Source organism: Schistocerca americana, chromosome 1 (genome assembly GCF_021461395.2).
Source record: "Schistocerca americana isolate TAMUIC-IGC-003095 chromosome 1, iqSchAmer2.1, whole genome shotgun sequence".
Taxonomy (NCBI): Eukaryota; Metazoa; Arthropoda; class Insecta; order Orthoptera; family Acrididae; genus Schistocerca; species Schistocerca americana.
Genome location: NC_060119.1, coordinates 419,820,174 through 419,838,569, shown reverse-complemented (window position 1 = coordinate 419,838,569; position 18,396 = coordinate 419,820,174). Strand labels below are relative to the sequence as shown.

At 39.9% G+C, this 18,396-nt stretch overlaps 1 protein-coding gene across 1 annotated transcript in view; it reads left to right on the top strand.

Annotated features, from left to right (window-relative positions):
* The window catches only part of LOC124602362 (protein FAM161B-like), a 167,244-nt gene that overhangs the window by 72,319 nt on the left and 76,529 nt on the right, over positions 1-18,396 (top strand). Inside the window, exons 4-5 of the mRNA XM_047136317.1 lie at positions 15,126-15,417; positions 15,582-15,736. Of these exons, the coding sequence (XP_046992273.1) occupies positions 15,126-15,417; positions 15,582-15,736 (447 nt within the window). The remainder of the gene's footprint in view (positions 1-15,125; positions 15,418-15,581; positions 15,737-18,396) is intronic.

Sequence of the window (18,396 nt, the reverse complement as noted above, 5' to 3'; positions counted from 1 at the left end):
CTCAGACAGGTTAAAATTTCATGGAATAGAAGTTTGAACAGAAACTCATCAAAGAGAGAGCCATGTGGAGTGTTATAAAGAAAGAAACTTGTAACTCAGTTCCAAAAAGAAACAAAAATTATCTAACACTAGAGGTCTTCAAACTCAAAATCACAGACCCAAAATCAGATATGATAAAATTTGATGATTACTTCATTTCACTAGCTGAAAATATCATTCAAGTAAACTGTAAAGGATCAGTCCCATTATTCTGCAGTAAGTCCATGATCTCAGATGCCTCTGTCTGGTTATGAAAATTATGGCTCACTGACCAGGCATACACCATTATTTGACACTGCTGCCTGCTTCCCTCTTGCAGTACAGCATCTCTTACTGGGGTTTGTACATGAGCACTCATACTTCCTCTGTCAGCTGGTAGAGGCTGGGCGTGGCTCATTGAGCAACGCAATGAACCACAATCACCTAGCTGGCAGCAATGGAAACCACCAGCTGCACTGAACATCACAACTATAGCCGAGCTAACATGGGCCCTGCCTCAGCTCCTCTCTCCTGCTGCCCCTTAAGGCATAGCAGTTCCAGCTGACCCACACACAGCCACCCACCCAGTATATCCTCTATGCTAGTTCCACACAACTTTCAGGGATGCTGTCGACCACCCTGCACATTCCCAAATGTTTCGTGCAGGCTGCATTAGGCACCACAGCTCATGAGGATGACAAAGGGCACATACAGACGTTCCATTCTTTTTGCTCTTCTGCTCCACAAGAGCATCTGTACGCCTTGCATTTATACTCACATCATCATTTCCTTGCCAATTCTGGAGCTGATGTTAGTGTTATCCCACTTTCATTCACTGTAGTGAATGTGATACCAACCAAACTTTTCCATCAAATGGAAAATAAATCAACACTTCATGTGGCACTTCATTTTACCTATGAAACTCATACCTGATGAACTGTTCATGGGGTCCTTTCACATGGCTGATGTCAAAGATCCAGTGCTTGGAACTGATTTCCTGATTCACTATAGCCTGTTGCCCAATCTCCTGTCATCTGCTTTCTAATACCTTGCTTTGGGTGCACATATTACATGTTCAGTTGCTTCCTCAGCTTCTCCTCACCCTCAGCTCCCCAAAGATATTGAAGCAGCTATCATCGCATGCTCTTCTCTGGTGAGCTACCTCACCACCTACATTGCCCAGGTCCAGTCAGAGTGCTCTGCTGTTGATGACCTTCATGCTCGCAATGCAGAACTGAAGCACTCCACTCGATGGCTAGGCAGATCCTCGCTGATGCGCCATGTCTCATAAGCCAACAGTCTAGGTTGTCGTATCTCAGCACCAATGACGTGCCTCCTACAACTCGAGCGCGCTCGCTCTCACCCACACCATTGGCATCTCAGGTTGCTGACTCTTGTGTGCTACTGACTCCTGCTCAATATGTCCCTTTGTCATATTTGTCAGTCTAAATTAATGCTTTTATGAATGGAATAACACACGAAATTGTCATGACAGATGGCTCCCCAGTGTAACATAAAGCATACCATATCCCTCCACACAAATTACACCTTGCTAAGAGTGCAGTGGGTGAACTTCTTCGGGCAGACATTTTTCACCTGCTGGTCAGTAATTGGTCTTCCCCCTTATGGCGAATCCCCAAAAAGAATGGCACAGTGTGCCTTTGTGATGACTATCATCATCTCAATGTGTATACCACAATAGATAATTATCCTGTCCAAGACATTCAAGACTTCACCAACTACTTAATGGAGCACTTCACTCAACTACTTAGTGGAACACACATTTTCAGTGTTTCTGATTGCCACATGTTATATTTACAAACACTTATGGAACAGAGTAACATACAAAAAACAACCTTGATCACCCCCTTTGGTCTTAAAAAAAATTTATTACATGCCTTACAGCCTCAAAATGTGGCTCAGACTTGGCAATGTTTCATAGATTCACTTCTCTTTAACTCCTCTTACTGCTATGCATACCTAAATGACATTCTCATTTTCTCCTCCTCTGACAAAAAACATGATCTACAACCCAGCCACCCCATTTTTTTCCAAATGGCTCAATGTAAATGGTCGGCTTTTGACAGGGGCTTCTTGTAGTGTATGAGGCCATCAAATTTTTCCTTGCAGACATAGAAGGAAGGAACATAACAATTTTCATGGATCATCTTCCCCTCATGGACTCTATTCACTATCCTGCCATTGACCTTCCAACATGCAGGTTTCGGCAGATGGATATCACCTGTCAGTATGTGACAGACATCCGGGATATCGCCTGTTAGTATGTGACAGACATCTGATATATCCATGGCTGGGAAAATGTGGTGGATGATTGTCTGTAACATGCCAGTGATATTTCATCTACTATTAATTATGACAAACTGGCCTGTGTACAGGACAATGATAACAAACTTCAGAACCTGTACCAGCCCTCTTCCACTTTCCTACAGGTAGTTTCTTGCAAACTACTGGGCTTGGTCAGGCTGTTGTGGGGTGATACATCTACTCAGCCTATTGTCCTGGCTGCTTTACATTGCCAAATTTTTGGTGCTTTGCATAATCTTTCACACCCTTGTGCTAAGGCTACTATGTGGCTTGTCATGGAACACTTTGTGTTGTCAGGATCGAAGTAGCACTGCCACGTGTGGCTCGTACCTGAGTGCCGTATGTACAGCAAAGTTGGCAGACATATGCAGTGCCCTCTGGGCAAATTTGACTTCCAAGAAGCTGTTTCTGAGATGTGCGTGTAGACCTTGTTGGGCTGTTACCAGTGTCTGATGGTTTCAGATATATCTTGTCCATCATCAACCATGTTACACAGTGGGTGGAGGTAATCCCTCTTGAAGACATCTGGCGAATTTTGTAGTATGAGCATTTGTCTCTTTCTGTATTGTTAGATTCAAGTGCCCTACATTCATAACAACTAATGAGGGTAAGGAGTTTGGATCACTGTTGTTTAACAAACTCTGCATGCTCTGTAGTGTGGATAAATTTTGCTCTACAGCGTACCACCCTCAGAGCAACGTATTTGTCGAGCATTGGCTCAGAACTCTGAATGTGGCTGTCATGTGCCACAGTGGTGAGAGGTTCAGCACCCTTCTATGCGTCATGTTAGGAATCCACACAGATTATAAAGCAGAAACCCCCCCCCCCCCCTCAGGTGTCACTTGCCAAGGTCCTGTATGGTGAGACATTAATCCCCCCTGCTGAGTTCATTGACAGTGCTGCAACAGTCGACCTACCTGTCCTCCCAACTCTTGTCAAGCACGTCCAGTTGCACATCGCTGCTATCTGTATGCCTCCTCCATGACTGCATACCTGTCCTCCCAGTTTTCTTGAATTTGGCCCTGAATTGATGTGAATTTATTATGTTACAGAATGAAACTGTTTTAGTGAGTTAAAATATCTCAACCCCCCCCCCCCCTCCCTTCTTCTACAGTGTCCTCTTAAAACTACAGACGATGAGACATGCTTTTCTATAAACACTTTTGGTGCCTGTGTGATGAGCTTTCCTTAGAGCTCCAAGATAGATCACTCTTTGTCCTCCACTTGAGGGCCACTTCACCCATGGCCACACGCACTGACATGTAACTACCCTGTGCACAGTTCCTGTTCCAGTTGAGTGGATGTGGCTGGAATAACAGTGACACTTAGCACCAAGGGGATGCTCAATATGCGCTCCTCTCCTCGCCAATCTTCCAACATTGCCACCTTCTGTGCCAGTCCAGTTCACACGTGCAGGTTGACCGATCTGTCTTCCTTACTGGATGATGGACGATACCTTCTCTAGTCCACCCTGCATGGACCTCGACTACTCTACCCATGCCTTCCATTTGGACCAGTGACAGCATGGGTTATCATGCAACCTTGCACTATCAACAACACCTGTTAAGCAGCCTATGACATCCTTGTATTCAACAATGCCCATTGGCACTTTTCCTCTCCCCATTGCTTCACACTCCCGGGGTGGAGCCATGGGGGCACTCTGTGGCAATCATCAATTGCCAATGACTGGAACAAGAAGTGCTCTAACTTTGGACGGAGTGAGCTTTGGGGAAACATTGTGACTTATGTTGTTTTCACATGCTGTGATATATTTTCACGTGATAATGTGTGAATAAAGTTTGTTGGACTTTAAATGTTGGTTATTTTTATCCAGGGACTTGTCAGCATCACTAGAAAATCCCCATATATATTAAAAAGTAGGTATATACCAATGTGCATATTCAGATGCAAAATTGTGTCAAAAATTTCAAAGCAATCAATGAAGAACTTCTAGAGATTTAAGATTCTGAACAAACCATTTACATTTTTGTTTATATAGGTGTAATTCTTTACCTGTTCAAAATCATAAATTTCTGATAGTTCTTCACTGATTCTTTTGAAATTTTGAAAGAACACTGCATTCAGATACATGCATGTTAGTATATACCTGTTGGAGCACCATATATGACACACACACACACACACACACACACACACACACACACACAGAAACTATTTGAATGCAATGTTGTGTCAAAATTTCAAAGGAATCAGTGAAGAACTTTTATATATTTACGATGCTGAACAAACGGACATTATATTTTTATTTGTATAGATTTATTCTTGAGTTGTCCATGGATCCTTGATGTGAGTTTATTGTTAGGGTGTAGAACATGTTGGATTATTAGAGTAACAACCATATGTAAATTACGCATGTCCGTCCTCTTTTAGAATACTGCTGCGTGATGTGGGATCCTTACCAGATAAGACTGACGGAGTACATCGAAAAAGTTCAAAGAAGGGCAGCACGTTTTGTATTATCGCAAAATGTGGGAGAGAGTGTCACATAAATGATATAGGATTTGGGCTGGAAACCATTAAAAGAAAGGCATTTTTCATTGCGATGAAATCTTCTCAGGAAAAACCAATCACCAACTTTCTCCTCCGAATGCAAAAATATTTTGTTGACATTGACCTACATAGGGAGGAATGATCACCACAATAAAATAAGGGAAATCAGAGCTCGTACAGAAAGATTTAGGTGTTCATTCTTTTCGTGCGCTATACGATATTGGAATAGTAGAGAATTGTGAAGGTGGTTCGATGAACACTCTGCCAGGCACTTGAATGTGATTTGCAGAGTATCCATGTAGATGTAGATGTAAATGGTCATAAGGCTTACAGTCTGAATCACATGTAAACAGATACATGAAAAGTGAGGTCTAAATGCTGAGATAATAACTCAGATAACTGTAGTAATAACACTTCCTATGCAACACTATAATTAAATAATATAAAGCATTCTGTTAAAAAGTGAGACACCAGTGCTGCATAGTAAGTTCATATCATAACTCTTAAAATTAAATGGAGTTCACAAAGTATTACTGAATAAAAAAAATCTGGTAAATAATGGAAAGAGCTATCCAAAAGATAATGTTTTAGCTCTTCTTTTTTGTTTTATTTTAAAGTCTGATCCCCAGTGACTAATTTGACATGAACTAGGTGCAATATTGACAGTATCTATGTTGACCACAGCTGACATAGTGTGCACCATTTGCAGCTATGTGGGAATGGCAGGTATTTAAAATTCCTGCCAGCACTGCACTGTGTGAGCTCACTTTCTTTCAGTGCTGTCTTCAATTGGGAAGCTGCCATGTCTTTTTAAGTAGCTGCACTCAGAGTTTTGTCATCAGACACTATGAATTTACAGACTTATCAACCTTAATACAGAAGACTGCAGTGAGGAAATATAGCAACATAGCACAATGCTACTAAACATTACTGTGTGTCACTGACTTATTAGTGTGTATCAGCACGCAACACTAGTTGCGATCATAAATAATGAAAACCTCATAACTCCATTTTGCTAAATTTTAAAACAGTTTCTTAAAAATAATATAAGAATTACAGATGAAGTTGCTACATGTGTAACTGTATAGTAGAATCCTAGTTATTGACACATCAGAGAAATTTCTCTTTGATAATGGAGTTACTGGTTGTTGGAAGTATAAGGTTTTCACAGACAGATGGAGTTACGAGGTTTCCATTGCCTGCCATCAATTGTTTCTATCAAGAACATCACTTTCTTTATAGAGGGTGAACAGTAATAAAACTGACAAACTGCAGGTACGGATCCCTGACTGAAAATCAAGGAAAAAGGGTCTTATAAACATGTGTCTGGAAATGGGTGGTATGTGTGGAGTGACAATAAATTTTTGCAGAATATTGTACAGACCAGCACTGCATCTATGTTGCAACAGATGTTCAAAGTGGCCAGCATGGAATTGCAAGTGATAGGAATAGTAGCAGTTGTTGTGCAAAATACATATAATCATACTTTGGATTACATCAGGTTGATAGGCCACTTTCCTAGAGCTTGTACTAGGATTTGTCTCAACATCCTGTAGAACCCAGTCCTCCAAATCTGTTTTACACACATTCTGCCACCTCCCTGCATGTTCGTCTGTCTAAAAGTACCCATGATCACACAAACTCCCGAAAAGGGCTTTAAATGTGATATGGTCAGTGCCAGTGCGGGTACTTGTTTCAGTATAGCCATGCTGCCTCTTGACCATTTCCACCTGCTTGGCCACACACAAACACCATCTTGGTTTGTTACTGACTGGAATACTGGATCATTCTGCTGCTTACAGTATGCTCCATCAATGACACAGCCTGCAACACACAAGGAACATAGGCACATGGTCAGAGGAAGTATAATTCATCGCACTGTCTACCGTGGCAATGACACATTTTGGACACATGTTCATAGGACCTTTCTTCCTCAATTTACAATCTGGAATCCATCCCTGCAGTTTTTCAGTTTTATTAATGTTCACCCTGTATATAACTCAACACCATAGAAGGACCATATAGCATTTCAGTGTATGTATATCTCAGTTATTAAGTGTACATGTTGTAAACAAACTTACTAGTGTATTATCTTTTTGTAGATGTCTGATAGTCTTTATTGGCCATCTCAACTACTGACACATCAGACATTCACTGGCGATGAGTCTGGTGCTTAAGTGTGGCAGTTATCAGAAATTCATAAAACTTTTGATCATTTTTGTGTAGAATATATTTTACAGTGTCTTTAATTTGTGTAGGAAATGGCAACTCATGCTGAGCGATCACTCATTACACTTATTCAGTTTCAGAGCCATCAAATCACTTCTTTGCTGACTGCTATTGACAGATTGATGGATACACAACAAACCCAGCAAACATCAATGGCAGAAGCACAGAATGCTAGGGGCCAGGTGCTGCCTCCTCCCTTCTGCTATTTTAATGAAAAATGAGAATAGTGGACAGGGTACTAAATGCAGCCAGAGTGGCATTTCACAGTATACAAACTGTCAAATGAATCATGGCACTCTTTTTTTTTCTTCATGAGTAGGAGTGTATATATTTAGGCTGTGTAGTAAGCTGTTCCCTCAGTTAGAGCCCAAAATCCTGCCATATGAAGACATTTTTAACACACTAGATGACGTATACATAACTCAGATTCATGTATTGCTACTCATTTCAACATTTTTTCATACATGTCATCATAATAATCAATCTTACAAGGACTGAATCTCTGAACTCAATGGAAGACTAGGAAATGGAAATTTAACTGCTCTTGTGGAGCATCATTTCAAGATGAAACACTTTGTGATGGCAGTATTCAAAACCTTGGCGATAACATAATATGGACTGAGATTGTAAAGCATTGCACCCCTAGTCTCAATGATGTTCTTAAAGTAACTGAAGTCCAGGATGTGTAAGCTTTCAAGGAACTTAGCTTTTATGTGCCTGTTGTTTCAATGCTGACCACAGATAGGTCATAGTAGCCCATTTCTCATAGCACATGGCAACAACTGCTACAGGCAACACCATAAACATGGCTTGAGGCACCGAGCTACTTCATCTGCTGGTTTAAACCTTCTGAAATCTTGTGTGAAATATCGTGTAACACATTACTACAAAAACTGCTTTCTCCACCATGCAGAATGGCACCACTGTCATAAATCAGGAGACACACAGCAAGAGTGCATGCAAAATAAATGCAGAGTAAATTTGGTTCCACCCAAATCATGACTTGAGAAAATGGAAATAAATATAATCTCTCATTCTGAGGCTGCACCCATTACTCATGGCAAGCAACACAGGAACCATGGACAAAAAGGGAAGAAATCACATTGCAAAATGCAAAACTTGCCACATTTAGTCAGCTCTCCTGTAGTAGATGTAAAGCTAAACGCCTTGTCAATCACAAATCCAACAAAGAAAGTTTATACAAATCAGAACAGATAGTCACTTTCACAGGACAAACTGCAAACTGTTCGTCTCTGAAAATTTGCAATCGATCCATAGCATTTCAATTACATACTGTTGCTTCAGTCACACTGATTAATCAAAATACGTATCGACAATTGGGACACCCTTAACTACAGAAATGACACCTGCATCTCATGGCTTACAATGGCAAAAGTAACTCTTTTCTTGGAACATGCATTTTACAAGCAAAATATAGACACATGGCTACATCAGTGTCTTTCACAGTATTTCAGTCAAGTTCTAGCCCCAGCTTTTTTTTATGGATGCTTTCGATTTATTTGGTTTAGATATTCAGGAGACTGTGCCTGCTATTGATACACAATGTTCCCATGTCAGTATTCATCAGTTTGTTTGAAAAATATGGACATTTGTTGACGCACACTGTGACATGTGAAGAATTTTCATGTGCACATTACACTCACAGAGAATGCAAAACCTAAGTTTTACCATGTTCATCCAGTACCCCATGCCATTTGTGATCAAGTTGCTTATTATCTCAAAAGTTTAGAAGAAATTGGAGTTTTGTAAGCCATTTCTGTGAGACAAAGGGCATTTCCTCTTGTGATCATGAGAAAAATGAATGTAAATATCAGAATTTGTACCGACTTTAAAGCTACAGTTAATACCTAGAGAGTGACTGATTCCTTCCTACTTCCATGTATTGATGAGCTTGTGGATCATCTATTGGATGTGCGATTGTTTTCAAAAATTTATTTAGCTGATGCATATCTTCAGCAGAATTATGTTGGTTAACAGACACATTGGCTTGTATCAATACGAGTAGCTTCCATTTGGAAGCCCTTCTGATTTTGCGTTATTTCAATGGTTTGTGGAACAAGCAATTCTGAAAGTTCCATTTTGCTCAAATTATGTAGATGATGTTATTGCATCCAGACCATAACAGCATTTCAAAAATTTGGAGTCTTTTTCAAGTTTTGACTGATGCAAGATTCAAGCATAATTTACAGAAATGTTCATTTTTCAATGTTGAAATAGAATATATGGGACATTTCATTCATGCCCTCGACACTCATGCCTTGACTAATCATTTAGAGGCCATACAGAGATTACCTTCTCCTACAAATGTACAAGAAGTACAAGCTGGTCTTAGGAAACTGACACACTACATCAAATTCATTCCAAATCCTATGCAAAAAATCACTCCTGTGCATCACATAAACAGAATTATAATGTCGCTTTTAAATTGACTGGAGAATGCAAACAGTCTTTTCAGAAATTGCAACATGCATTGCTTAGTCAGCCATCTCTTATGCTTTTCAATCCGCAAAATCCAGTAATGCTTGCAGTTGATGCATCATCACGTGGAATAGGGGCAGTTTTATCTCAAAGGTTGGCAACACAAATCACCATGTATCATTAATGTCCATTCAGCTGGAAAATGAAGCTGTAGCCATATTTTATGGAGTCACAAAATTTCATAAATATCTGCATAGTAGCAAATTTTTTTCTTCAGACTGATCATAAGCCAGTGACTGGTCTTTTTCATCTGATATAAAAAGGTACCTGATTGTACAGTGCAGAAGCTGCAATATTGATCATTATTTCTTTTCAATCATCAATATGAAATTCTTAGCACGCAAATGCAGATGTTCTGTCTCACTTACGTATGGGAAGAAATCTGTATTTAGACACATCAGAAGTTTCTTTTTATCAAATTGATCATTCTGATTCACAAGCATTGCAAGCTTTTCCCAGTGATTCCCATTGCACAGTCAACTGGAAATGATCAGTTACTAATGTGTTTGCTCAGGTACTGCAATCAGATGGGTTGACCTGATAATCCAAAATCAGTTTTGCATCTACCATGCACAACACTACAACATTTCTCTTCAGAATGGTATAACATTATTGCATTCTCCTAATGAACAAATGTGAGTACTGATTCCCACATCTTTGCTACAACACGTGTTGAAACTATTATGTGGAGGATATTGGGAAATCATTAGAACTAGCGACTAATGCACCGGCATTGTTTGTGGCTTATTTGATAAATGGATAGAAGATATTACCACCTGCTGCCACGCATGTGCAAATAACTAGGCAGTGCTGCACCAAGTAATTTTCAATTTCCCATGACCTGAGAATCCTTGGAAACGTATCCATATTGATTTTGCTGGTCCTTTCTGAAACACAAGATGGCTTGTTGTTGTTGATGCATACAGCAAATATCCTTTTGTCATTCCAGTGCATTTGACTACTAGTACTAGTGCTATCAAAGCACTCATTTCTGTCTTTTGCTTAGAAGGTTTATGGCAAGCAATTGTTTCAGACAATGGTCCACAACTTTTTTTGTTGGAATTTCGACAATTTTGCCAACAAAATAGAATTCAGCATATTGAAATGGCACCATTCTCTCCCCGGTCGAACAATGAAGCCAAATATTTCATTTGTATTTTCATGGCTCAGATGTCCAAATGCAATTCTTTGCACTCAAAGGAAAAAGCCTTGTTGTTTCTGAGCACCCGTTGAGCTATGCTTGTCATGATGCTTCATCAACAGAACTCTTAACAGTCATTGTCACCACAATCTGCTGAATCATTTCACCCTCACTACTCTGTTTCCAATGCTAACTTCACAACAAAGTTCTGCATGAAGGACACAGTTTTATACTGTGTATAGCACAAACCTCACAACTGTGTTCTGGCAGCTTCACTTAGATGTCTAGCCGTGCTCATTATATCACTTGGGGTGCACTGGCCACCCATCAATGACACCAGAACCAATTTTGTTTCTGTGATAATAGTGATCCTGCCTTAGATTTTTTTTTCAGACATTCTTCCGGCAAACTGGTCTGCTGTCCCTGATGATCCTCCGACGACTCTGCTGTGGAGATAGACACCTGCCTATCTTTGCCGCTGTCCGATCTGTGCATCTGCTGCCACAGCCACTGCACCTGTCGTTGATCACTATGATAGTAATTGTGCATCACCCATAGAGCCATCTGCGTCCTCAGCAGTGCCAATTCTATACGCACCTGTATTTTTGGGTGGACATCCTACTTCCAGTTTCTAGATAGATGTTCCTGGTGTTCTGCAAGATGAATGTCAGAAAGTGGATTGGTTGGCACCATCTGCCATTGCACCACAGCCAACCTCATCAGGAGTACAATGGGACAAGCCTCCCACCTTCTCATCGCTTGCACCCACGCCATATGATGACGGTGCACTATTATGTGGGAGGAGGAATATGGTATTGAAGGAATCTTCTTCGACCACACCATACATGCTGCCCACAGCTACACAGGATATGGCATATTTAAATCCCCTGCCAGTGCACCACCATGGGAGCTTGCTCTTCCATCTCTTGCTGCCTTCGATAGGGGACGCCATGCATACATTCCACCAGAGGATGCTAAGTTCACATGGTCTCCCTACCTGTGACTCTGATTGACTGACATATGTTTCTAACTTAGAGCTTTATTGCCAGCCTGAGTGAATCTACAGACTTATCAATGTTAGTATGGAAGACGCCAATGAGGAAATATATTGACGCAACAGAATGCTACTAAATATTACTGTGTGTCACTGACTTATTAGATTGTATCAGCATTCAAGACTAATTGTTTCTATCAAGAACATCACTTTTATTGTATAAAACTCAGCATCTCAGAAGGACCTTCAGCATTTCACAGTTACATCATACACTGATCAGCCAGAACATTATGACCACATGCGCTGGTAAGTCCATCTGTGGCATGGATAACAGCAGTGATGCGCCATGGCATGGAAACAATAAGGCCTTGGTGGGTCACTGGAGGGAGTTGGAATCACATCTGCACATACAAGTCACCTAATACCTGTAAATTGTGGGGAGAGGGACAATGAGCTCTGACGCCACCTTCAGTCACATCCCAGATGTGTTGATTGGCTTCAGATCTGGTAAGTTGGCCAATACATCAACTGGAACTTGCCACTATGTTCCTTCATCCACTTCATCACACTCCTGGCCTTGTGGGATGGTGTGTTATAGTGCTGAAAAATGCCACTGCCATCAGGAAACGTGATGGTCATGAAGGGGTGTATGTGGTCTTCAACCAATGTACGATACTCCTAGGCCTTCATAGTGCCTTGCACAAGCTCCACTGGGTCCATGAATGCCCCAGAGCGTAATGGAGCTGCCGTCAGCTTGTCTCTCTCCCACAGTATAGGTGTCAAGGAGCTGTTCCTCTAGAAGATGACGCATTCCCACTCTCCCATCAGCATGATGAAGAAGGTTATCAGGATTATAAGAGCATGCAGTGCTCTGACAGTGTGGCAACGTCCAGTGCCGATGGCCATGTGCCCATTCCACTTGAAATTGCCAATGTCATGATACTAACATTGGCACATGTATGGGTCATTGGCTGTGGAGACCCATCATTAGCAGTGTATGTTGCACTGTGCATTCAGTCCCACTTTTACTCTGCCCAGCATTAAAGTGTGATATTAGTTCCACTACAGTTCACTGCCTTTCCTGTTTTACAAGTCTGCCCATCCTCTGATGTCCGACATCTGTAATGGAGATGGCTGCCCAATCCCACAATGTCTGGATGTGGTTTCAGCTTGATTTTGCTATGTGTTGAAGACACTCACCACAGCACTCCTAGAAACATCAGATAAGTCAAGCTGTTTCCGAAATACTGTGCCAAGCCTCTGAGCCAACACTCTCTGCCCTCGGTCAAACTTAGATAGATCACACGCCTTCCTCATTCCACTTACGGACAGCATGCTTACTGATGCTACATACACCATGTGTTTGTCTGACTAGCAGTCATTCCTCACCAGTTACACTGCTATTGCCTGGACAGTTTATATTGACCGTAGATCAATGACCATACTGTTCTGGCTGATCAGTGTATATCTTGATTATCATGTGTACATGTTGTAAATAAACTTATTGATGTTTTATCTTTTGGGAGATATTGATGTCTGAACTACCTACATGTCACTGGAAGTTCATTATAAGCTTTTATGTTTGAATAATGTCCTCCTCCTACCATGTGAGATTTTTTTTTATGTTGTGATGAAGATCATGTTTATTTCTTATGTCATGATAATGATATGTACTGTTTATTATGAAAAGTGCAGGACTTGTTTACAGAGTATATAATTGAAAAAACTGGTTTTCCCAGAATACAATTCCATATGTCATAACTGACTGTAAATATCCAAAGTAAGCAGCTTTGATTCTTTCTAAACCCCAAACAGATGCAGCAGAATGTATGACAAATGCTGGCAAATTCAGTCTTTTACGTAGGTTGAGGGTGTGAACTGGCCAGTTTAAGTTGGTAGTAATATGCAATCCCAGCTATTTGGAAGACTCAACTCTTAATGTTTCTTTCCCACCACTTTTTATTTCAGCATCTTCCGATTCTGTTTTTCTTTCTTTTTTGTGTCCTATGTGAAACACTGAATTAATCTTGTTAACATTTGAGGTTAAATAATCTGGAACTTCCTTGAAATACAGTGGTAGTAGTGTTTTCTAGTCAATCATAATGATTATATTGTCTGCAAATGCTTGAAGTGTGCTTTTGGCTCATAAACCTTAGAAGGTCATTGATGAAGATTAAGCATAGTAAGGGACCAAGCACTGTGGCACTTAACATTCCTCCGTGGCCCAGTCAGAGTAGGAAGGTGCCATTGCAGAATTACTCAATATTAAATTTTGCTTTCTCTCATATAGGTATGGCTCAAGCCAAATCACTGCTTTACCATTCATGGTAGTGGTCTTTATTTTCCTGGTGAGGATCAGCCTTTAAAGAAGTATACAATATATATATCAACAGATAATGGCTTATACTGCTTCTATATAACATACATTTATCGTATAATGAAGTTCCTACAACTCTCCTCATTATGAGGCAAGTTGACAGTTAAGAAAAGTAATGCACCTTGGAACGCATGACACTTCTAGAATGATATATTTGTTTATTTTTATTTATTTATTCATCCATTTGATGTGCTTCAGTTAATACATATGGGCCTTGATATTTTGATTACATATTTACATAGCATATTCTACAGTTTAGTGTATATAAAACAGAGTACAGAATAATAAATAGAAAATATATCACACTACAGTGTATTACATCAAGGAAATCAATAATGCATGAGTTCTAGACCATCATTTTGATACCTTAATATCTCCCATCGCATGTTTAAAGACATTAAAACTTTAGTAACCATGAAGCACATATAATTCTACGTTGTACTTCTGGCACTTAGCATGTTGAGTATCTCCTTTGGATATACAGATACTCGGTAAGTGTCTGTGGAAGTTCTATTAATATCTTGATATGTTCCCTACAAATGTACATATTCTATGTGATGATGGAGCTGATAACGGCAAAAATTATTTCCATTTGTAACCATGTATTCTGTATACTTTCATATGGCAACTAAATCTGCTCAACAAGGTTGACACTATTACACACCTTACTTACTCTTTACACAGGCTGTCAACTTTCCAGTGTTACAGCACTAACTTCAGACTGAATGAACAGTATGTAACCCAGTTATTCCTAAAAAGTACGGCATTATGGAGTGAGGGTGCAACACTGAGCTACTAGTTTATCTCAGGAGATAACAAGATAATAGCATCATTGCTGATTGTCAAACATTTTTAATCATGCCTCTGAGAGTGCCATTTATGTAGTAAAACATAGTTTGTTTTATGACTTGGCTGAATTGCAATTATTGTCACTGAATCTATGTTTATTTAATAAAATTATTTTGACGATACTTTTTTTATGAATGATCTCCAGAGGATGTCTTCATGCGATACGATAATTTTTATTTCAGATCACTGAAGAGAAAAATACGAGCAGAGGAACTCTTACAGTCTGCGTCATTACCTCCATCCATGGCTGCTAGAGAACAGTTAGAAAAAGATTTGAAGCATATTAGAGCTCAGAGGGAAGATTATTCAGACAGTTTGGATATTGACAGAAGAATAAAAAATAAACAAAAGATTCCAAATTACAAAAAACTGCATGAGAAAATGAGTAGAGAATTAGAACACAGATTTGATGAGAATATTACCACAAGCCCTCATGAATTTCGTCTGCAGACTGCAAACATCCAAGGGAAGCGGGTAAAGTGTATAATTATGTCAGGAATGCAGGATAAAATGCTCTCATCTCTTTCTTAAAAGCAAAGTTTAATTGTGAAATTTAATGTTCACTATGAATATAATTATATTGTACATAAAAAATTAAATGTTTTGTTTGCTTATGGTGAAATATTCGTGCATTTCAGTCAAAACTACATTCACCCCCATCAGATAACAGCAGTGTATCACCATATGGCATTCGACTCTCAACTGAAAAGGAGAAACCTAGACCACATTCTGCACTGAGTGTAATGGTAAACAGAAACAATCTAGCAGCCATTCTACGAATACAGTCTGCAAGGTAATTACTTTTCAGAGAGAGACTAAGAAGATAAACCTGAGACTATCATAGGTGACTTTAATAATGCTGGTTTCTTGAATTGCTTCATACAGTTGGCTGGCTAACTGCTTGTCTCAAACATCATATATCTAAAAACTTGAATGAAGTGGAACATATTTTAGAGACCTACTTAAACATGACTGCATGTGACCAGAGGCCAGTTTATGTTTAATTTCAATTTGTCACATGATTGTGTTCCCACCTTCCATCACAAAGGATGATTTCAATATCCTATACATTGTTTGGTTATAATTTTATTCTGGTTTTTGATACCATGTTTTAGGAAATACTGAGGGATGTTTAACATGTGCAGAATGTGCACATGGAAGGAAAAAGAGCCATTTGAACAAGGCAGGACAGTAAAGCTTTTTGTTACGGAAAAAATAAAGAATCAAATATGAACATGAGCCTGGTACCTTTTCATAAGCAACATATCACAAACTGGGACATGTTGTTGTTGTTGTTGTTGTGGTCTTCAGTCATGAGACTGGTTTGATGCAGCTCTCCATGCTACTCTATCCTGTGCAAGCTTCTTCATCTCCCAGTACCTACTGCAACCTACATCCTTCTGAATCTGCTTAGTGTATTCATCTCTTGGTCTCCCTCTGTGATTTTTACCCTCCACACTGCCCTCCAATACTAAACTGGTGATCCCTTGATGCCTCAGAACATGTCCTACCAACCGATCCCTTCTTCTAGTCAAGTTGTGCCACAAACTTCTCTTCTCCCCAATCCTATTCAACACTTCCTCATCAGTTATGTGATCTACCCATATAATATTCAGCATTCTTCTGTAGCACCACATTTCGGAAGATTCTATTCTCTTCTTGTCCAAAATATTTATTGTCCATGTTTCACTTCCATACATGGCTACACTCCATACAAATACTTTCAGAAAAGACTTCCTGACACTTAAATCTATACTCGATGTTAACAAATTTCTCTTCTTCAGAAACCCTTTCCTTGCCATTGCCAGTCTACGTTTTATATCCTCTCTACTTCGACCATCATCAGTTATTTTGCTCCCCAAATAGCAAAACTCCTTTACTACTTTAAGTGTCTCATTTCCTAATCTAATTCCCTCAGCATCACCTGACTTAATTCGACTACATTCCATTATCCTCGTTTTGCTTTTGTTGATGTTCATGTTATATCCTCCTTTCAAGACACTATCCATTCCGTTCAACTGCTCTTCCAAGTAATATTAAATGTAATTTTTCTGTGTTTATGCATGCGGCTTAAAAAGCAACAGTTGTCCACACAAACACTTAAAAGGAGAAGACTCCACAGTGTTCATGATTTTTGGCTTTACAAGTTAAAGAAGAATTTTGCAGTGGCACAGGACTTAGTGACAATGAATAAGTAGTTATAATTTTCTATCTTCTTTGTGTACTCCTGGTGAGAACTCAATGTTTCTGCTTTTTGGTGAGTGGTCCCCTTTACTCTTAAAGTATTTATAGAAATAAGCAGTTAAATAGGCATTGTGATATTATAATAAATCATTCCCTTTAAGGATAAGAACTGTGTGCTTTTTAGCAGAAAAAAATCATGTAGGTTCCTCTAGTGAACAACAACAATATTTTTTTAGGATAATTAGTACACAACAGTTTTAAACTAGAAAGTTCCATGCTGTGTAATTCTTATGGGCCTCATAAAGACTGAGATTCACAAGTGACAAGTACAGTCATACCATGTTTATCTGGCTCCCATGAATGGATATCTCCAGTTCATCTCAATGAATGATTATTGTTATCATTATTATTATTTAATACAGTAACTGGGCAGTATTTGATACTCCAGAAGTTGTAATGACAAAAATTGACTATGATAGTGATTAAGAATGACATCAAAGAGCAGCAGCACCAGTGCATGATGGGAGTGGCGACTGGGTGGGGTAAGGAGGAGGCTGGAGCAAGGAGGGGGAGGAATAGTATGGTGGGAGTGGCGGACAATGAAGTGTTGCAGTTTAGACAGAGAGAAGGTGTGGAAGGGGGAGGGGATAAGTAGTGGAAAGGAGAGAAATAAAAACAAAAAGAAATTAAAAGACTGGGTGTGGTGGTGAAATGATGGCTGTGTAGTGCTGGAATGGGAACAGGGAGGGGGCTGGATGGGTGAGGACAGTGACTAACGAAGTTTGAGGCCAGGAGGTTTACGGGAGTGTAGGATGTATTGCAGGGAAAGTTCCCACCTGGGCAATTCAGAAAAGGTAGCTGGTGTTGATGAGAAGGATCCATGTGGCACAGGCTGTGAAGCAGTCATTGAGATGAGGGGTATCATGTTTGGCAGCGTGTTTAGTGACCATCGTGCCCTGAAATGAGAAAAGTCCTATCAACTATCCTTCCCACCCCTCCTACCATGGTATTCCACTGTCTACCGAACCTACACAATATACTCGTCCATCCTTACACAACCCCTGCTCCAAATCCCTTACCTCATGGCTCATACCCCTGTAATAGACCTAGATACAAGACCTGTCCCATACACCCTCCTACCACCACCTACTCCAGCCCGGTCACTAACATCACCTATCCCATCAAAGGCAAGGCTACCTGTGAAACCAGTCATGTGATATACAAGCTAAGCTGCAGCCACTGTGCTGCATTCTATGTAGGCATGACAAC